The sequence below is a fragment of the Rousettus aegyptiacus genome, unplaced genomic scaffold (assembly GCF_014176215.1).
Source record: "Rousettus aegyptiacus isolate mRouAeg1 unplaced genomic scaffold, mRouAeg1.p scaffold_m13_p_17, whole genome shotgun sequence".
In the NCBI taxonomy this organism is placed as follows: domain Eukaryota; kingdom Metazoa; phylum Chordata; class Mammalia; order Chiroptera; family Pteropodidae; genus Rousettus; species Rousettus aegyptiacus.
Window position 1 is genome coordinate 6978544 of NW_023416292.1, and position 21839 is coordinate 7000382.

Sequence of the window (21839 nt, forward strand, 5' to 3'; positions counted from 1 at the left end):
TGAATTGTACAATGTAAATACATGCAACTAATTGTCTATTATATCTCAATAAAGAAGGGGAAAAAAGGTGGGAAAAAGGAAATAGTACAGTATAAAAAAAAATGTTTAAGTAAAGAAAAGGTGAAATAGTACAGTGAACTCCAACATACACAACTCCTAAATTCAAAAATTGTTAACACTGCGCTGTATTCGTTTTACACACATACACACACACATGCACACTCACACACGCTCTTCACTAAACTATTTGTATACAGGTCGCAAACATCATGACAGCACCTCTGGTGAATGCTTCTGTCTGCATCTCATAAGAATAAAGTCATGTTCTTCTATATCCACAAGATTATTGTCACAGTCAAGGAAATGAATAATAATTCCCTATTACTTTAGCCTAGGTAATTTTTTGAAAAATACAGATTCCTGGCCCCAGACCTACCAAACTGGGATTTAGGACCCAGCAGCCAGGAATCTATATTTTAAGTGTTTTTGGTGGCTGTAACTATCCAGTGCCGCACTAATTTGCAGGGCCAAGAGAACAAGACAGGGGACAAGTCACTGTTGCAGCACTTGGGCAGAGCAGACTCCCCCGTTCAGGACGCACCAGGACCCTGTGCCAAAAGCCTCTTCCCTCTAGTCTTCAGGTTCTCTGGACAGCCCACCAAGATTTTGCCAAATCTGCCCAAACTTCACCCACAATTCCAGGGCCCTGCGGCAGCTGTATGGAGCCTGGGCAAAGCTGGTCTACAGTAGGGGGCAGGTCACCCAAATCAACCTTTTTTCTTTCACTGCCTAGGAAGAGATTTTCCTCCTTGGTCCCCACCCCCCAGGGTCCCAGCAAGAGTGAAAAGCTGTTCAGAGCAGAAACACAGACGGGGTTCTCTCGAAGCAATCGCAATCGTTCCCAGCTCTGCAGGCTCTGCCTGTCCTGCCCCCTGACCCCAGCACCCTGGGCTGCTCAAAACTAGCCCTCTGCTCTTCAGCCTGACAGGTGGTGCGATTAAGTCTTCATTCCCTCTCCGCTGCCCCTACCATCCTCTCGCCCCCCACCCCCAAGGCAGAAGGGCAGTAACAGAATGGCCACAATAGGGGCCGCTGGCATACACTTCAGTGTAGATGGCACCCCAGGAAGGCTTTCATCTGATCTCATTTCACAAGAGGATCTAGAGTGGGTGTCCACTTTGGAATCAGGAGCTCATCAATGTGTAGTTCTAAAGATACAGGTGAAAGGGAGAATTCTGAAGGCAGACCCTGAAAGGTCATAGCTGAAAGACATCTTTAAGGTCACGTGGTCCAACACTCTCATTTTATCGATAAGGAAACTGGAGTCCCCATGCCATAATCACATTCATCATTAGCAAACTGTGCAGAAGTTAGCACTGCACAATTCCAACAGATGCCGTTCTTCCCTACCCCACTGCTTTTTCTCACACTTCTTCCCCAACCCCACCTGAAACATCACTTTCAAATTTTTCCCCCTACTCGGCTAACTCTCATTCATCCCTTTAAAGTGAGCACAGGATCTTCTTAAATCAGACAGCCATCAATTACATCCTTCTCATCTATCCCAAGTGGTCACTTTGTACACATCAGGAAAAAGCGCCCTTTTCTCTCGACCGTTGTCTGCAGGGGGAAGACTATTGTAATAATTATCATATGAAGATATACAGTGGCTCCAAGGTGAACGGCATCTGTTGGAATTGTACAGTGCTAACTTTTACACAGTTTGCTAATGATGCAAGTGATTATGGCATGGGGCTTGAGTTGGGAATGGACCTCTTCTGTTATGGTTCACACTATTTTCATAAAGTTGCTGTCCAGCTTTTAACTCTTGCATATAATCTGTTGAAGAGGAATCTCTTTGCAGAAATTATTGAAGATCATCCGGCAAACAGAAGAGAACATAGACCAACTTGCAGCATGAGTAAGAGTTGGCTTTGGTATACAATACTTTAAAGCATTAGTATTAAACTTGCGATTTTTTTTTTAAAGGCATACAGAAAATAAATTGATGGAAACATTTACTAAACCTTAAAAAAAAAAAAAAAAACCTGCCCAACCATGGCAGAGGCCCTGTGTTACATCTCCATTTTCTGTGGTCACATAACACTTCTTGTCTGTATGTGTCTCTCTCTCATACTAGATTCTAAGCTAGACCAACACTAAGCCCAGTGCCTAACACAGAGGTTCTGCCAGCTCAACAAGCATTCGCTGCCTGATAACACTTTTCAAATCAAATTTTAATTGCTTATTTGTCTATGTTCTCTACTAGTCTACAGGCTTCTTAAGCTCAGAAACACTTACCTTTTTATTTCCAGTGTCTAAGATTCAGTAGATGCTCAATAAACCTTGACTGAAGGAATGAGTGAAAGAATGAATGACTAAACAAGCTCCAAAGACTCTGATTAACTCAGATCCAAGTGCAGGAGACTCATAGGAAACATCACATATTTTCAATTGCAGAATCTCAAAGCTCCTTCACCAGTTTGACTGCTATCGGGCCTTCATTCTTGATTGCCCATGTGGCAGGGGAGAATGTGGCTCAGCTGTTTCCTCACTGAAACTTTATCGCCTCTTTTTATCACCAGGTATCTTCCCTAGTGACACCCAAATAATAATAGTAATTATAACAATGATAGTATCTAACACACGTAGTTTAATAGATGTCAGGAAGAGTTTTAAGCCCTTTACATGTATTAACTCATTTAAACCACCATATGAATCAGACACTATTGATATTCCCATCTTTCAGATGAAGAAAGTAGGTATGCAGAAGCTAAGTGATATGTCACCCAAAAACCTGAGGTTCTAACATGGGCAGGCCTATAATTTTGGATCTTACCCCATGTTGCTATTGGGTTCCATTCCCTCTGTCTTCAGAAGCCTGCCCAGAGCTGCTGGGTTCAGTCTGTGGTCCTTGCCGATCCTACTGAATGAGAGACTATTCAGCTCTTTGTTTCTAATAATTAGCTCATGGTGATGATCACCATCTGCCAAGTGGAGAAAATCTCTCCATAGAGAAGCAGAGTGTCTGGGAGTCCTTTCCGAATTATAGATCCAGGAAGTGGCAGCCACTCCACTGCCCCAAAGTCACTGAATCTGTAGCAGAATCTTTTCTTTCCCACATGACGAATGAAAGAAAGAAAATAATGGAATGTCACATAGGGTCTGCCATCAACACAGTTCATCGGTGCCCACGATAACAATGGAAACTAATTGCCGGCCACATCTTCCTTCACTGGCCCTTTAGTTTTGATTCTCTAGCCCCCTAGTATTAATTTTTATTTCTTGGCATCTTCTACTCAGAGGAGCTTTTTCGGAAGTTTTCCTGGTGAAGCAAAGGGTAACAGGGAAGCTCTTTGCCCTGAAGTGCATCAAGAAGTCACCTGCCTTTCGGGACAGCAGCCTGGAGAATGAGATCGCTGTGTTGAAAAAGTGAGTGGGTCTTAGGATTGGTCAGGTTCAACATATATGGGATCACAACGTTTCCTTCATGAGTTACCTTTGGGAAGGACTGGGGCTGGATTTCTAAACCAAATGTCATTGTTCCCTTTGATGGAGCTAATGGGTCAGTCTGGTCAATCAGCTAAGTTTAGCCAGACAGCTGTCTTGGCTGATTTTTTTATTTTTTTTGGCAACAAATTGAGTAGTGAACCAACTGGTAGCAGAGCTGGTTTGTGCACATAGACCAGAGGGTAATTAGCTCAATGGAACAAAAATCAATTGAGGGCCAACTCCAGGAAGAATCGATAATTAAGGAGGCAGCATAAGACTTAGAAATTAACCTCAATTTGTCTCACAGCAAATGTAGGTTCAGCGTCCCAAGCATCATGATGGAGGCTACACTAACAAATTACCAATGTACAACAAACCCTTGTGGGACCACTGTGGTGTGCCAAAAGTGTAACGGGCATTGACCACAAGGATGAAGCCAACACAGTTCCTTACCCTCAAGAGCTCACATTTTCTGGGTAGAGACAGAGGTGCCTCTCACAAACTCTAATCCCATTGGATGTGAGCCATGCTGGCATAAGGCAGAGTTTGGAGGAGACAGAGATTCATTCTGCCTGCATGTGTGTTTTTATGAGTATGGATTATTAGGTACATTTTCAGAGAAGAGAGACCTTCATGAATGAGTAGAATTTTTTGGAGGCAGGAGAAGCAGAAAGGTAATTCAGACTAAGAATAGCATAGAGTCATGGAAGTGTAAGGTGTGTGTAAGGTATGTTAGCTTTGGAAGCCCCTGAACTTAGAGTGAGTACCATCAAGGGACGGGAGATGAAACTAAAATGGTCAAGTGGGACCTAATTCCAAAGAGTCTTAGATGTCATGATAAAGGCTGTTGCTTTTATTCTGTGGGCAAAGAAAAGTCATTGAAGGATTTTAAGTAAGGAGTCACATGATCAGACTTATATCTTAGAGTCATCCCTCTTAGCATGGTGAAGGGTGGATTGAGGATGCCAACCTAGAGAATGGGAGACCAATTACAAGACTTTCTCAATAATCTCGGCAAGAGATGAGGGTACAAGCAAAGATAGTTGCAGGATCATATGGTGGCAAGAAGTCTGTGCTTAGGAGACAGTTTAGAGAGAGAAGTGATTGGATTTGGGGTTGGCTGGAAAAAGTGTAAAAAGAAAAGCATTAAAAATGATTGAGTTGAGCAATTAAGTGGGCGATAAAATCAGTGCTTGAGATAGAGAACAAAAAAGCATGTGTAGGCTTGGAGGAAATAGAGGGGAATTGGTTGGAACATATTGAATATAAGTCTCCATCTATCTCTACATGAAGGTGTTTGGTAGGACGTTGGAGATTTGGGTCAGCTCCAGGGAGATTAGAGCAGAGAGATTCTAAACTCATTGAGAGCAATGGCTGTGGTGGTCTTTCTTATCACTGTACTGTATAATTAGCCCCTAACAGCATAATCAGCTCAATAAATAGTTATACAGTGAGTGAATCATCAATGAATTAATATTAGCATTGTCAGCTTGTAAGTACAGTCGAATCCATCAGCTAACCACTGCAAGACATCTATATTTTTAGAAATATCTTAAAGATGATATATACTATTAATTATGTGTTTAGTATTCCCCAGGCACTGGTACTAAGCATTTTACATGCATTTCTTTTTTAATACTGATATAACCCTGTGAGAGAGATGTACTTTAGAGACAGGGAAAGCGAGCTTAGAAGATTTGACTGAGTAAGCCAGCCAAAGTTACCTAATTCATAAATGCCTGAGCTGGATCTGAACTCAGACCCAACTGACTTAAGAGTCCAAGTTCTTAACTCCTGTGCTGCACGGCCATGAGTAAAACTTCCTAGAAATTTCCTTCCTGGACAGTCATGCACAGAATTGCTGGCTGGAAGGCCAAGCCCCTCAGCTGACACGATTATTCTGCGCGCCTCAGCCTCCGAGTAACCACAGACACAGGTCTTCTAGGGCAGGGTTCTCAGCACTCTCGACATTTTAGACCAGATAGCTCTTTGCTCTGTTGGGAACTATCCCGTGCATTGTAGGATATTTGGCAGCATTCCTGCCTCTACCCACTAAATGCCTGTGGCCTCTCTCTCCTCCCTAGTCCTGATGGTCGGAAATGTCTCTAGATATTGCCAAATGTCCCTTGAGGGATAAAATAGCCCCTGATTGAGAATCACTTATCTAAGGCATCCCACAGAACTGACCTCAAAAATGAGCATCTGCCTTCTCACAACATCCTGGAACAATAATTCTGCAATGCTTCCTCCATGGTTACCCACGAGGAGGCCTCGCTAACCTAAATCCCTCCTGTTGCAGTAGCCTTTCTGTGATGTTTCTGAGGGAGATCTGGATACTCATTTTGTAGAATGACCTAGTGGTAGATGCTCCCTTAGCTTTCTTCAGTTCTTTGAACTTTTTCTTTTGGTAAAATCGAATGAGATCCCTGGAGTAACAATGAAACATTTGTTCCTTGATGGCAGGATGATCAATTATTCATTCAAAAATGTGAATTGAAGGCCAATCAGGCAATCTTTTCTCTGGGATTTCTTTGTGGTGCCTACTTACTCGGAAGGCTTCACAAGGAACCTATCTCCCTAAACGTTGGCATCTCTCCCAGGAATCAGAGTCCAGTTGGGCTGAGTCTGTATTCTTTGTCTGGATAACCTAAATCCCATACCTTTCGTGATGATCCTCACTTTCCCCAGGATCAAGCATGAAAACATCGTGACCCTGGAGGACATCTATGAGAGCACCACTCACTACTACCTGGTCATGCAGCTGTAAGTGAAAGGTGACCCGCCTCCTCCACAGACATCTCGGGGGGCCTGGGAAACCGAGAGGAGGCTGGATGGTGGCGAAGGAAGGATAATGATTAAAAGACAGAATCAAGCATTATTTCAAGAGGGTTTGAAATGCCAAGAGTTCTTTGAAGATCGGTATGCCTCTAGGTGTGGACATGTTCTATGTGGACCAAGGGGTAAAAACTAGGATTGATTATTGAGTTGATGTGTCCCAGTACGGCCTTACCAGTCATTAAAATATTCCTTACCAGTCAGCAAATAGCTGTGACTCCCAACCTGTTCATCCTCCCCTGCTGCCCCAGCCCCTCCCCTCGAACTTTCTGGACCTCCTACTACTGAAAGTGTAGCAATGGGCCTCCAGAACCCTTCTCAGGAACCATGGCTTAAGTCCATTTTGACTAGTCATGTCCATCAAACTGAATATGAAATGTTTTAACATCACTCCAGGGTAAAATTACTAGGGGAGTAGAAGCCACGGGTAGATAGATTTCAATTCAATATAAAGAAAAACCTTTCTCAAAAGAGAGCCATCCAAAGTTAAAAACAGGCTGCGACTGTGTGTGTCTGTCCATAAGTGGGACAGAAATGGTGCCTCATTAGAAAGGTCTCTGCATCCCTGTCATATTTAAATAAGAGTTCTGCCTGAGAATGCTGCTGTGGTCAGTCTTCCTGAGGGATCACCCTTGGGCTCAGGGAAAGTTCTGTATATGAAGTACACACACGCACACATCACTGCAATCTCTGCAGAGCTGGACACAATGTTTCTGACCAACAGGCTGATTCCTCAGAAACTTTAATGAGCTAATTCACGCCTTAGCAGCCTATTAACTCCTGGGCTCACCTGAGGCCCAGTGATCAGAGGTAGCAAGCAGTCAGGAGAGTAAGGTTGAGGGGGCCCCAGAAGCAACAATAACAAAAGAAGGGCCATGTGGCACTTTAATGGAGCCAGTTCAACAGGATTAGCACATAGCCATTCAGAGGGCTCAGGAGGGGCAGGAAGGTGGGCAGATTCAGAAGTCACTGAAGAGCCACCACACCTCCTCAAGCAGGATGCTCCGACTCAGGAATTTGTACTTGTATACAAAAAGCATCTTCCACAGCTTCCAAACAGAAACAGAAGGAGTAGGGTGTCTGATTGGAGAAATCCTACTCCCTGTCACATGTTTACATCCACATCCAATGTCACAGAACAGTGGGAAGGGGATTAGAAACCCTGGCTCATGGCTGAAGCAGTCTGGGATGTTTATCCCAAAGGCCTCAGGAGAGCATTTCACTGTCTGCACATACTTGAAAAGATTCATATGAAGGGATGTTCTTTTTGTTTTGTGGGGCCCTAATGGGCCCAATGGTGGAATTGGTGTCTGCTGGTAGAAACCGCAGGGAGTTGGGTTTTGTCATAATAGGCAGAAATATTAAGATGACAAAAGATAAAACAGTCTCTCTTAGGAGGCAGTGAGCTCTCTGGCACTGATATGGTCTAATACTGACTAGAAAATTCATGTTATTTGAGAGATGGGGATCAGACTTGACCTTAAAATCCCCCGATTCCTAAGATAACCTACCACGTGAGCCTCAAAATACCACTGTAACTCTCCCCCATAATTCCAGCTTTAGGTAGCCCAGTTTTCCAAAACGAGGAAAGAGTTCCTGACATAAGCACAGTCAGTCTCATTTGCACAGTTTCTCTTCCCTGCTTCGCCTGATTCGCGTTTCACTTCTCCCTACGTGTGTCATCAGAGAAAAGGAAACGAGCTCTGTTCAAACACTCGCCAGGGGAATGCTGCATTTTAAAGGAAGTTTCCAGGGAGAGGTCAATGGCTGTGGTCCAAAGAAATGACACCCTAGTGATACGATATCATTGCAGGCACCCTAGGAGGTACTGGGGGACCAGAGGGACGAGTCCTCTCTGCACCGTCTGGGGGTGTCTGTCTGTTCCAGCTCAGCTGTGTCCCCATGGCTGTAGAGAAAACACATTTACATTATTTTGACCCGTTAGAAGAGCTGACTCCCCACGCTTGCCCCTGTGCCCACAGCGTCTCTGGCGGGGAGCTCTTTGACCGGATTCTGGAGAGGGGTGTCTACACTGAGAAGGATGCCAGCCTGGTGATCCAGCAGGTCTTGTCGGCCGTGAAATACCTCCATGAGAATGGCATCGTCCACAGAGACTTAAAGGTGCCTTCAGGGGGAGGGGGGGCGGGGAGGACAGAGAAATGACCCTTGAGGAGGCTGCACATGTCACGGGCAGTCTGAGCTGTGTGAGATAAGAGGGTTGGATGAGCTCACTCCTGAGACCCTTTCTGCCATTAGATGAACAACCTTGGAGGACCAATAGGCGTTATTAATTTGCACCTCAGCCTTTTCCTGAACTTTTCTCCAGGCCTTGCCCGATTTGGATACCAAGATAATCCATATGTGTGTTGAACCCAGCCAAAAATAAACTCAAATTTAATAAATACTTGGGGTCAACATTGCACGAGACATGTACCAGACTTTAAAGAGATCAGAGACAGTTAACCAAGGGTTGCTTCCCTCAAAACACAGTTGTAGTGTAGTTGTGGATAAGGGAAGGAGAGATTAGTACATCAGAGACTATAAAGCTAAGCAAAGTCAAGGCTATAAGAATAACACAATGCTGGGGTGCAGAGGTTGAGGGCGCAGGTGTGTGGCACGAGGGAAAAATGGGGGAGAAATGAGCTTTGAAATCAGAACCCTGGGGTGTAGCGTTCTAAGAAATGATACGTTAGGGGGAGGGAAAGAGATGTGTGTTTCAGATGATTATATCCAACGCTACATGACATTTCTCTTCTCCCACAGCCTGAAAACCTGCTATACCTCACCCCTGAAGAGAATTCTAAGATCATGATCACAGACTTTGGTCTGTCCAAGATGGAACAGAGTGGTGTCATGTCCACTGCCTGTGGGACCCCAGGCTACGTAGGTGAGTGTGGGAGAAGGAAGGATGTTGACCAGTTGGCTACATTCGGCCACATGGATATTATTCACAGAGTAGGGTGGTTATGAAGAGACAGGGTTCAATTTCGGAAGTGATCCAGGTAGAACATTCACTTATGAGGTTCAAGCCAGCCAATCCACTGATGTCCAGAACTACCCCTGATGCTCCCACATACAACATCTTAAAGACAGCCTACCCCTGAGGCCTTCCCACAGCCCCGACCTATACTTTGGTTCTTGCTTTTGTAGACAGACTTCCCACCTTTGTCTTTCCAGCTAAACCAGGGGGAGAGACAAGATCGCAAACCCAGAGATCACTGGATTCCTGAGGACTTGACCACTAGCTCCCTTTTCCTTTCTCCCACTCTAGAGGAGACAGCAGCCCCCCAGTGTTGGTATCCTGGAGGCATAGTGTTAAGTCCGAATCTGAGGAACCCAGACATGGGCTCCCAAATATACACGCAAGGAAATACCCTAGGAATCTGGCAGAGGCGGAGCCTCCTGCCTACAAAGGAGGCTTCCAAGGCCCCCAAACAAGTAAGAGCAGGCCAGACGCCAGGCGAGAGCATTCCTGGGATCCGTGGGGGAGAAAGCCGAAACTCGGAGCGTCCACCCCACCACTTCCCTCTTAGCCAGTCATCGCTGGCTTGAGGGTGGGAAGTGGGAAGTAGAACCCTGACTCGATAGAGGGAATCTGCTCTCTCCCTAAAAAAGGGGTCAGTCACTTACCATCAGATATTGAGTCCCACTGGAAACAAAGCCCCAGAGCCTGGGATAAATGCAGAAGGCAGTTCTCTACTGCCCCAGCTCCTGGTCAGAGGAAGACATGGCTCATCCCCCAGTCAGGCTCATGATCTGATCCTCAAACTAAGCCCCAACCTCAGAAGGTGCTAAAAACTGATGGGACAGGTACCTCCTAAGTTCCCTACTTAACATGGGAGACTCGGTCTCTACCTTCATGGGTAGCCTGGTCTATTGGGAGAGAGACAGCCCCTAACTTGGAGATTGTCCCCAAAACACAGCCCCTGTCCTCAGGATCCCCCATCTGAGCTGGGAGACGCAGGGCCTGCCTTCAGAGAGTACTAAGGCTGATGGGGGAGATGTCCGGTCTGATAGGGGGTCCATAGCCCCTTGTCGTGGGGACGTTCTAATCTGATGAAAGAAGATTTAGTCTGATGGGAGCAGCATGGTCCCTGCCCTAGGGGCGTTTTCAGACTTCTAGAAACAACACTAGCCTGGGTCCTCTTCTCTAAGCATCTTCCTGACCTTCAGCCCACAGCCTACAGCCCTCTCCTCTTGCCCCAGCCCTGACTCTGCCTTTGGTTTGCTTCAGCTCCGGAAGTGTTGGCCCAGAAACCCTACAGCAAGGCTGTGGACTGCTGGTCCATTGGCGTCATCACTTACATACTGTGAGTAGAAGCTGGCCTTGGCTCAGTTCCTGGGAAATCTCAGCGCCTGCTCACCCCATCTCTTCCCCTCCCATCTTAGCTCTTCAAGCACCATCCACCTCCAAAGCATGTGCATGTACACGTGCATACACACACACACACACACACACACACACTTACTTGTGCACACAGCTCCAAAGCTTCCTTTCCTGATCTCTACAAGGTTATAAAAAAGGGCTCAGTGTGACCCCCTGGCCAGCCGCATGGCGCGCCCTCCTCCGGCACCCGCCCTCACTCACCGTATACTGATATACCGAGTGCCGCTCTGTGGAATGAGCAGCAGAAAGGGGCGAGGCCAAAAGAAGCTCAGAAGCCAAGCAGCCACCATGGTCACGGCTCAGATTCTCTCCTGGTGCCGTCAGCCCGAGGCAGAGTGATGACCCGGATGAACCCGGTCATCGCTCCTCTCCACACATTCCAAACCTGCCCTGCTGTCCAACCCTGCTCATCACCAACTCACCACCACCCCTCCTCACCCAGAGCAAACTTCACCCTGAAGAAAATAACCTGCCATTAGTCGTTCACCACTTAGTATAGATTCGATTTTCTATTTCCTAAGCTTATGTTGAATAACTACTCATTCATTCATTTACTCAACGAACACTCATTGACCGTCTACTCTGTGTCAATCACTGGTTTAGGTACTGAAGAATAGAGAACAAAATAGCCTAAAAAATCCCTCATGAAACTTACACTCAAGTGGACATTCTACCATCCTTTTTAAAGATAGTTGACATGTCACTAAGGGTCAGGAAAAGTGCAGGGAGAGGTGGTGAGGGTTTGGGGGAATTATGTACGAAGGGGCTTCCAGAGCTGTCGTGCCAAGCTTTGACTCCTACGCAAACACTTGATGGGACCTGCGTCACTTCCAAATCAGAGGCAAAGCCATGTCCTGACACACCGCTGGTGGGGAACCCTTGCTGTCTGCCTGTGTGTCCAGTGGGCAGCTGGGCAGAGGGGAGAGACGGGCCCAGGGAGGAAGGGGTTGTTCAGAATTCTGCCCCTTCCCGTTCCACTGCAGGCTGTGTGGATATCCGCCTTTCTACGAAGAAACTGAGTCTAAGCTTTTTGAGAAGATCAAGGATGGCTACTATGAGTTTGAGTCTCCTTTCTGGGACGACATTTCTGAGTCAGGTAAGGCCAGTGGGTGCGAAGGACAAGATAATGGGCTCAAGGCAGAGGCTGTCAAGAGAAAAGAGCTTAACAAAGGATGGCAGTCCTGGCTCTTGAAAGTCCCTAGGGACTCAGAGAAAATAGGCTGCCACCAAGAGTGGAGAAATCTTCATCTGGTTCAAAAGCCAAATAAATTATTTGCGTCTGAGGTTTATGTTTTTGTTTTCCTGGAGTCAGAACCATAGTCTGTCTGGTAAAAGCAGGGGAGATAGTTCAGATGAGGGGCCAGGAGGGCAGAGCCAAGTGGAGCGGGGTGCGGGGGTATTCCAGCAGGAGTGGCAAAACCAAGGCCAAGCTCTGCCTCTTATACACCGCGCCTGAGAGCGTGCCGTGTCCGTGTGTGTCACAAGGCAATCATTGCACGTTGTTGGGTCCGTTACGGGGAGATCGGAACTGGAAAAAGCCAGCACTCACGCGCGTGCCCACGTGCCGGCGCTGGCCCTGACATGCACGCGCGCACCCGCGTGGCGTGCAGACACGCTGGCGCCTCGTGAGGAGAGATGCAGCTGCCGCATGTGGGGGCGAGGCCGCTGAGGGCCTCTCCTTGGCGGTTTATGGTGGGTTGTTGTTAGGCGGTTGGATTTTTTTCTCTCTCTCTTTTTAAGACTCTTAAAATTGCCTCTTTGGAAGATTAGCTAAAAGATGCATTCACTGCCACCCACCAGCCCGGAAGTGAATTTCCATCAGTCATGAAATCTGGTCCTTAGCTGCTGTGTCTTTGATTGCTCCTCTTAGCCAAGGATTTTATTTGCCACTTGCTGGAAAAGGACCCGAATGAGCGGTACACCTGTGAGAAGGCCTTGAGGCACCCTTGGTGAGTGAGAAATGGGGTGGGCGCTAGCCCCAGCCTATGGCCCCCAAAATATGACGTTGACCTGTCCACATGGTGTGTTTTTCTGGAGTCGCTTGCCCCGAGCTGTTGACTGTTGGGGCATCTGAGGGGCATAGACGGGGGTGCAAACAGCATTTAATTATGCGAGTTCTGACCCAGGGGTGGAAGCCGGGTCACCTAGTCCAGTGCAGGAGGCAAGGCAGCCAGGCACTGTCACCACCCTGGGGTGCAGTACTCAGTACTGGCTACTCAAGAGGCTCCGGGCATAAGCAGCCCCGCCAGGACCCTAACAGCATCATTTTACTCGACTCGGGTCAAAACCTATTCCTAGTGAGGCGATTTGAGAACAATCACAATTTACAAAATAGGTAACTAACATCTTGAAATACTTCCCTTTTCCATACTGGAAGAATTTGCAGTAGCTTCCTATTTCCTATCACAGCAGGCACAGAATCCTATGTCTTCCCAGGTTTTTCCTGACCTGGCCTGACCTTTTACCTCCAACTTCATTGCAGAGAAGAGCTCTCCACACACCTTCTCTGTTCCAGAAAGGCCTGAGACCTCGACTTCCCTCTCAGCCCTCCTCCACCCCACACACCAAGCACTTGGGTTATACCATTTTCAACACCCCGAATGTCCTTCTCTCGCCTTGTGTGCAACATCCTTCAAGGTCCGGAGTAGTCTCGGTCCTTCCCCAAAGCGGGGCGCCGGCAGTGCCCGCGGACCCCCCATCTACTCATGGCATGAAACAAGGCTCACACAGATCCCTGCCCCCAGGCATCAAAGCCACGTCTGTTACTTCTCTGGGTCCCTAAGTACATAGAAAGTGCTGTGCACACGTCAGGTGTCTGAGGAACACCTAGAGACAGGTGAACAAGGGGCTGCGGGGACAGGTAAAGGGCAGCCTGTACTGGGCGGTCTTCCTGAAGAAGGCTTCCAGGAGGAGGTGGGTTCCGAGCAGAGTACTGAGCTGAAGGATGGTGAGAACTCGAGCACCTTCCAATACAGGATTGGTAAACTTTTTTTGTAAAGAGCCAGTTAGTAAATATTTTCGGCTCTTCTGGCCATATCGTCCCTGTGGCAACTAGTCAATCTGCCTTCCTAGTGCAGAAGCAGCCACAGCTCACACCTGAATGGATGGACATGTCTGTGTCCCAATAAGACCTATTTACAAAAACAGATTTGGCCCAAAGACCATAGTTTGCTGATCTGCTCTAAAGCAAGTGTTTGGTTTTGCTAAAGCATAGGTGCCCTATGACTATCCTAGGGGACAGAAGGGCCCTGGCCCCAGCCTTTCCTACTGCGGGCCGCCCTTCTCCTTGGTGCCGCACTCAGCTTAACCCGGACCCGAGTATACAGTCCCCTGCCCCAGCCCTGGCTGCATCCCCACAGCCTCCCATAAGCCCGGTGTCCCCTCCGCACGCACAGGATCGCTGGAAACACAGCCCTCCGCCGGGACATCTACCCGTCGGTCAGCCTCCAGATCCAGAAGAACTTTGCCAAGAGCAAGTGGAGAGTAAGTTGTCCTAGAAAGGTGATGAGCTGTTCTGGACCCCTGGAGGCAGGGCTGGGGCAGCGGCTGGGGTGGGCGCTTTCCCTGGGGCTTCTCAGCAGACACTGCCCTCCCCCCAACCCCCGGCCCTCTCCGAAATGAGAAAGGGACACATCAGTGTCAGGAGACTGCAGGGCATAGGAAAGCTTGGGCCCTAGGGCCCTCCGAGAATGGAGATGGCCAGAGGCGGCTCCCGTGTCTCCCTAGCAAGCCTTCAACGCAGCAGCTGTGGTGCACCACATGAGGAAGCTGCACATGAACCTGCACAGTCCGGGCATCCGCCCGGAGGTGGAGAACAGGCCACCTGTCCCGCAAGCCTCGGACGCTTCAAGACCCAGCTCCCCTGAGATCACCGTCACCGAGGCGCCTGCCCTGGACCAGTGTGTTGCCCTCCCTGCCCTGGCACGGCTGCCCTGCCCGCACAGCCCCCGGCCCACTGCCCCCAGCGGCCGGTCCCTCAACTGCCTGGTCAACGGCTCCCTCCGCATCAGCAGCAGCCTGGTGCCCATGCAGCACGGGCCCCTGGCCGTCGGGCCCTGCGGCTGCTGCTCCAGCTGCCTGAGCGTCGGGAGCAAAGGGAAGTCCTCCTACTGCTCCGAGCCCACGCTCCTCAAAAAGGCCAACAAAAAACAGTACGTACTTCCCCCACTAGGACAGGCCTAGCCCTGCTCAGCCTGGGTCTGAAAGAACTCAGGCGACGGCTGAAAGAAATTGACCAAAGGGTCACTCCCACGCGAGGCAGCTCGAGGCTGAGAAGGGCTGTGGTTGGGGGTCGAAGGGGACTCTTCCAGTCCCGTCCCTACCACCCACTAGCTGTGTGGCCACTGACAAATCAATGTCTGTTTCTAGTTTGCTCACCTGTAAAATGGGTTAACTGCATTATGTTTACCTGCTCAGCCTGCCTCACAGAGTCAAAAGTTTAATAAAGCAATAGGGATTATAAATATCTGCAGAACACTGGGTATGTGGGCATGGTGAACACTAAACACAAGGTCCTTGGAGTTTCTGGGGCCTCTGTGTTTTGCGGGGAGGAACGGGAGTTGGTTGTCTTGTTTGTCTTTTCCGCAAGCACTTGTGCTTCCTGAACCTCATGAAGGGACAGCCGAGTGGATCCACAGGCACAGAGATCTCAGCTCGTCTTCCTTCCTCAAACTCATCATAGCCCTGATGCATCATTTCCTTCCCAGGAACTTCAAATCGGAAGTCATGGTACCAGTCAGAGCCAGCGGCAGCTCCCACTGCCGGGCAGGGCAGACTGGAGTCTGTCTCATTATGTGATCTCTGGGGTCTGTGCCTGTGTCACTGATATTTTCAGGTAAGACGAGAGGCAGGAGGGCCGGGACAGAGGCTTTGGGGGGTGGGGGAGGAGGGGCTACTGTCCCAGTAGGAAAGCCCCATCCCAGAGTCTGAATGATGGGGCCTCCGGGGTGCCAAAGGAGGCAGCCCCACCCCCACCCCGAACCCCTTTCCTCTGCAGGAGAGATGGTCAGCTCTTCTCTGCCCTTCCCAACCCAGGTCTACCCTGCTGCAGGAGGAAGGAGAGCAAGTGGGGCAGGGCCTGGCAGGAGCTGTTTCTGGCCAGAAGCGGCCGACTGCCGCTGCCCGGGCAGACCGCCACCAAAGGTCCAGGCGGGACCCCCCAGGCGCGGAGGCCTCGCTGCCGCTGTGGGCAGGAGGAGCGACATCTGCTGGCTCCCAGGTCTCCCTGACCTGCCTGCTCTGTGCCCCGCGCCCTGTGTGCTGTGGCTCTGTGCCGTGTGCATAGGTAGCTCTTGCCCGGGTCTGTGTCATCTGTCGTGAAAAGCTTAACAGGCTGGCCAGGCTGTGTCACCTTCAAAGCAAAGCCATAAGGAGCCTCTACCCAGACTCCCCACGCGGCACACACGTGCTCCTGCCCCTCAGGCCTCCAGTGGGCTCATTAATGCAGTCGCCTGCCCATCTGCATGAATGACAGGCAGCTCTGTGGTCTGCCTACGAGCTCCCAGAGTTTGAATCCTTAACTCCAGGATCAGCTCCCAGCTGGGCCGAGGCCACACCAGCCCACCCTGGGCGACTTCTCAGCCACCTCCCTCCCTGCCCCAGTCCAAAAGCAGTGCCACGCCCTCCGAGGTGAAAAAGGAAGAAATCCATGACTGGGTATACTGTAGGAGTTAGTATCCTGGCCAGATGACCTCCACACACACACACACACCCGAATAAGTAAAAATGAGAAGCCGGCGCTTTTAATTCCAGCCAGTAATTCTAACCCAGACTCTGCTCCCCATTGTCCCCGAGAGTCAGGCACGTCGTCCATGTCCCTCCCCAGTTTTCTTGCCGTCCGGCCCCCGTCCAGCTTCATGCTCAGTGTTGTGCTAAATAAAATGGACATATTTTTCTCTATGAGGCTTCGTCTGGTTCTTCTCAAAATCAGAAGCAGCTCGGGGACTTGTGAGCCTGTGTGGAGTCGAACGTGCGTGGAGAGCTTGAGGCCAGGGAGAACCTCGCAACAGTGGTGGCCTGTGTGGACTGGGAGCACTCAGTGGGCCAGGCACCTGGCCACATGACTGACACGTACTGACCCATTTATTCCTCAGACGACCCCTTGGAGTAGGTGCTGTTGGAGCCCAGGCGGCCCAACGCCGGCGTCTGTTCTCCTACGGACTGCATCAGGAAAGCACGAAGTTGAGGCCCGGCCCTGGCCTGCCACATCTGTGACCTTGGGGGAGTTATGCAGCCCTTTGTGCCCCAGTTTCCTCACTTGTCAGATGGGAACAACAGCGTTGCCCACTGTGAGACAGTACAGACGATGTGCACAGCACGGCGCTCAACAAATAATTGAGATGCTTAAAAACAATCAAGACGTTCGTGTAGATAAGTGCCCAGCACAGTGCCTGGGCTGCGACAGCGCACGAATGCTCATGCTGCTCCCATTCACACACACGCAAATACACATCCCTTACGACGTCTCTCTGTGATCCCAAGACACACAGAGTGCAGTCTCGGTTGTATTATCTCCAGGAGCTGTGTGAATGTGGACACCTTCCTTCCCTTCTCTGGATTTCTATTTCCTGATCTGTAAATGTTCAACTTGATCATTGTTCAAAGATGAAAAGGGCTCCTCTGCTCTCTCATCAGGTCCCAAGGCAGAGGGGCCCAGTCTCCCTACGTCTGCGTGATGAGCAAGCTGGACTGAGCAGTGGGGGCGGCCTACGCCTCACATACCATCAGGCCTTGGGTTTGAGCACAGGAGCACCCAGAGCCCAAATGGGAGCCGGCAACAAGTGGTAAAGGTTTCCTTAATGGGAGACAAACAATTTTCCCTCTTCGAAATCCCAGGATCCTTTCCAAAGATTTTTATTGAGCTTTCATTCATATATCATTTTGGGGTAAATTTTTGTGTTGGTCCCAGAATCGGCCTCAAGGGAGAGCGAAGGGCGGGGATACCGCCAAGCTCCCTCCACTTGAAAGATGGTGGCCCACCTCCACCATCTCTGTCCCGTCAGCTCAGGCTCAGCTGCAGCCCACAGTGCGCTTAACAGCTGCATACCAGGGGTGGTCCAGGTGGTGCTTTTGGCTACGTGAAAGGAGCCGGGAAGCATTCCGGCCCAGTCTTCCCCCCACAAAAAGGCAGACACACAGAGCCAGGGGCCGGCAGCTGGAGCATCACTTGCAGGTGGCGTAGTAGAGCACGCGCTCGTTGATGTGGTTGCGGATCTGCTCCACGCGCTTCTCCAGCCCGGTCAAGTCTGCCGAGCGGAGCACGATGGCCTGGCTCCCCTGAATCAGCTCCGACTCCATGTCTGAGGGCGGAGGGAACAGCAGGGGTTAGAGGAGGTGGGACTGGTGACACCCCCCTCAAAGACTCCTAACCTCTCCTTCTCCTCCCACCCACCTGGCGACAGCACCTGCAGGAAGAATCATCTTTAGGGGCAGTCTTCTCAAGGGCAGCCTTCTCCAGCCTCAAGCCCCGCCAGCCCATCCCACTACTAAAGAAACAAACGTGGCAACGGCCAGACCCAGGAAGCCCTCACCCCAATTATCCTGTGCTCTCTACCCTTCTCCTCTGCTCTAGGATCCCTCAGTTGTCCCACACGGAGGAGGGAGGCCACTGGCACCAAGATGAACAACACGCCACCATCGGACCCAGAGAGCCGCCATGCTAGCAACCCTCAAGTGGGCCCCACGATGACGAGCCGGCTAGGCGACCAGCGTTCCTCCCCACGCTGCCTCCCCAAAGGCCGCTTCAGAGAAGTCTAGCCCTCTCGCTCTAGTCCGGTCTGCATACCATCCCGGACTGTGCATGGAGGACTCAAAGAACGCCAGAGCGGTCCAGTCCAGCCTGTCCCTGCTGTTGGTCTAGGCAGGAGACCTGACCCATCTACCATGTTCGTGAGAGAGGGAACCCAGCCTCAGCCTGGAGTTTTCCAGGATTAGGGAGGCAGCGCATTGCCTCACAGCATGCCAATTTTAGGTGGCTCTAGTTATTTAAAAAGTCTTCTCATTAAGCCTGAATCTGACCACTTCTTGCTTCCATTCAATTGTCTCCTGGGCGTATGGGAATATATCTGCTCTGTCTCCCACCCCACGGTCCCTCATATGTCTAAGGCCTCATTTTCTCCAGATTTAACCTCCCTAATTCCTTCATCCATCCCTTGGCCAAAATCGCCCTTCCCGACCTCCCAACCCTGGCCGCTCTCCCCACCGATGCTTAGTGTGCAGTATCCTCTCCAACGATGTAGCAGCCACCACTGAGCACCAGCCCCCGGGTGAGATCCTACCCGCAGTGTGACGGGGTTGCTACTGGCCTGGCATTCAGCCAGGCACCCATACATACCTACGGGCTGATAAAATCTTATAATTTTAACAGCTGCTATTCTGTCCCCTACGCACGATTGTCCCCATGATGCCACAGTTAAAACTGAAGTCCTGGAAGCAGGTAAGTAGCTGTTCCAATGTTACAATCTGAGTCTTTTCAGGTTGGTGGGTGCGTGACACACTGGTTACTAAATCTTTTTTAACATCACCCCTGAGCCATTATTCTCTTTATTTTGGCTGCTTTGTATGTATTTGCTTTGGCAGTAACAAGACACTGCTAACGTATTTCAAGCTTCCGGTTACTCCAAACTTTTGAGTCTTTTTCAGGTGGATAACAACTCGTATTTGCTCATCACTTACCAGTTACAGTGTTTTCAGCTACGTTAGCCCCTGAGAAGCCGGGCCTCACGTGAGCTGCACTTCTGGTTTAGGCCCGAAGGAGGCCAGAGGGGAAGATAATTTTTCTCCTTATTTAATTTCATCTCGTTAGGCTCAGCCTGGCCTTTCAGACTTCTGAGGTTTCCTTAGAATACGGGTTCTGTTGTCTACCCTTTTAACTACCTGTCATCCACACGTCTGATAAGCAAATTCTTATCTTCACAGAAAGCATCAGTGAGACATGGAGATGAGCAGGGCGCGGACCAGCCCTCACTTCCTGCATGAGCTCAGCGTCTCTCGCCTCGCCCCTCAGGGCTGGTGGCCACAGCCTCCTATCTACCCGTCATCAACTTGTCAACTGCCAGCTCAACATCCTCCGTGTCTGCCCCGCTAGCCAAGCAGATTTTTGTGTCTTCTCTGAAATTCAGAGAAAGTCTGTTGGAGGCATTTACTGGCACGCCAGTGTTGGGATGCCACCGTCGCAGCTCAAGGACTGAGTCTGGTTCCTGGAAGTCCCAGTTCCCCTTTCCGAGGAACCTCGGAACCCTTTTGAAAGAGCTCCTTCCATTATGTCTCTGCCACATTCGAAGCCCTTGGATGGTCCCCGAGGGCCTCCCGGGCTGAGCCTCGCCTCCCATCCTGGCCAGGCGCGTGGACCCAGACATGCTGATCCCTGCTTCTTCCCTCCTTCCCACTCTGGTCCTCCTCAGACCTCCTCTCCTGCTCGGTGCTCCTGCTCCTCCCTCAGGAAATGCCCCGTCCTTCCCACCCACCCTGTCCTGAGGCCCCTCCCCGTCCTCACAGCCTCTCCCAGACCCATGTGTCCTTCTAGGCCCTCATCTAATCTTATCTTTCCTGACCATCCCCTTCACTGAACGCTTCTCCCTGATTTGTCCTCAGAACCACCCACCCCCAAGTCTCTTGTCACCTAGATGCCCAGCACAGACCTCCTTGTGCTGTTAAATACAGTTTTGTGCATTTTGCAGGCAATAAGAAAAATGGCACCATCCGGACGGCAAGCTTCCTGAGAACAGGCCAAGTCCTGGGGACATCTCTACATCCCACAGCCCCATCACTGTGCCTCATACTTGCTAGATGCTCAGGAACTCCCAAATGACCTCACTCCCTTAGCGCTGCTAGCTCCAAAAAGACGGGGCCTCAGAAGCCGTGGGGTGGGGCCAGCCTTCAGGGATGCCTCCCAGTCAGGCTCCCGGACCATCCCCTCACCTTTCATCCTGTCCATCATCTCCATGGTCTCCCCAAACAGCTCCTCTGCCTCCGTCTTGACACTCAGGATGCGGGCGCCCTGTTCCCCCAGCATGGAGCTCTGACCCAACCGGTCCTTCAGCTCAGCATATTTTTGCTTTAATCTCTCAAAACCCTAAGAAAAAGGTAGAACAGCCTTGGTCATCATCATCATCATCATCCAAAGTCCTAAAGAGCTTTGGCCGGAGCACTCGATCTTACCCAAGTCGATGCCAAGGGATAAGGTGCCTCCTAATATCCCCAAATGGGTTGGTTTTACCTATTAAAGCCAGTAGGCCACGAATTAGATCTTAAACTTCCTCTGCGTTTCCCTCACTCTGTCTGTAGCCCTGTCATTTCTCACTCACCTCCAGCTCGGTGCCAGGCACACAGCTGTCACTTAATAGTGTGCTTGGCAGCTTGGCCATTGCACCAGGATTGCAAGTGCTAACATCCCCCGTTCACTGGAGGCATGGAGAATGGCTCTGCGGTCTTCTCTCTGATCTAATTCTGTCAGCGATGGGGCTCTCGGATTAGGCTGAGTCGAAAGTGTCTGTCTGGGCTGGGCAGTAAGGACTGGGCACGAGCTACAGGTCAGGTGTTAAGAGACCTGCTCTGTAGATGAGCTTTTGGGCCTGGACAAAGTGACCACTTCATCCATAAACGGAGAGGGCCTGGACTGGATCGCTTCTAACATCCCTGAACCAGAGACACCCGCGGCAGCCCGAGGTAGAACTCAGACACCCGGCCAGGTGTGGGTTAATCCCGAAGACCCGTCTGGTTATTCTAGAATAATTATTATTCTAAGTGCCTTTGAGCCCACGGTCTGATAAAGTGTTCAAAGTGCAAAGGTCACGCTTACAGAGGGTCCCCCGCCCCCGCACCGGTCCTCAGGCTGGCTCCGCCCGCCCCGCACCTCCTGCGCGCTGAGCGCGCTCCCGCTGGCATCCTCCGCGTGCTGCTGGGCCAGGGCCGCCCGCGCCCGCTGCTGCTGGGCCCGGAGGCGCAGCGCCTCCATCCGCGCTCGGAAGCCGCCCAGCTGCTCCGTCATGCCCGTCACCAGTGTCTCCGCTGGCCCCAGGACCTGCTGAACCTTTAGGGAAAAGGGAGACCTGGGGTTTGCGGCGGGTCTCCTGGGCGGTGGTCTCCACCCTTCTTTCCTCCAACGTTCCCCGGCCTGGACCTCGCT

The 21839-nt window shown here is 50.5% G+C and overlaps 2 protein-coding genes across 4 annotated transcripts in view; one reads left to right on the forward strand and one right to left on the reverse strand.

Annotated features, from left to right (window-relative positions):
• CAMK1G (calcium/calmodulin dependent protein kinase IG) overlaps window positions 1-18375 on the forward strand; it is a 30829-nt gene extending 12454 nt beyond the window's left edge. For 2 of the 3 annotated variants that reach the window (XM_016158572.2, XM_016158575.2), the window contains exons 3-13: window positions 3304-3432; window positions 6181-6255; window positions 8310-8448; window positions 9091-9214; window positions 10562-10637; window positions 11698-11810; window positions 12585-12663; window positions 14110-14197; window positions 14441-14865; window positions 15421-15548; window positions 15749-16781. In XM_016158572.2, the coding sequence (XP_016014058.2) occupies window positions 3304-3432; window positions 6181-6255; window positions 8310-8448; window positions 9091-9214; window positions 10562-10637; window positions 11698-11810; window positions 12585-12663; window positions 14110-14197; window positions 14441-14865; window positions 15421-15511 (1339 nt within the window). In that variant the 3' untranslated portion in view covers window positions 15512-15548; window positions 15749-16781. Of the gene's footprint in view, window positions 1-3303; window positions 3433-6180; window positions 6256-8309; window positions 8449-9090; window positions 9215-10561; window positions 10638-11697; window positions 11811-12584; window positions 12664-14109; window positions 14198-14440; window positions 14866-15420; window positions 15549-15748; window positions 16782-17347; window positions 17497-18284 lie in introns of those variants that run through there. The other variant, XR_004955101.1, reaches the window with a different exon arrangement.
• The window catches only part of LAMB3 (laminin subunit beta 3), a 36906-nt gene continuing 32617 nt past the window's right edge, over window positions 17551-21839 (reverse strand). Inside the window, exons 22-24 of the mRNA XM_016158569.2 lie at window positions 21567-21743; window positions 20633-20786; window positions 17551-18012 (exon numbers count right to left, since the gene is read on the reverse strand). Of these exons, the coding sequence (XP_016014055.2) occupies window positions 17876-18012; window positions 20633-20786; window positions 21567-21743 (468 nt within the window). The 3' untranslated portion in view covers window positions 17551-17875. The remainder of the gene's footprint in view (window positions 18013-20632; window positions 20787-21566; window positions 21744-21839) is intronic.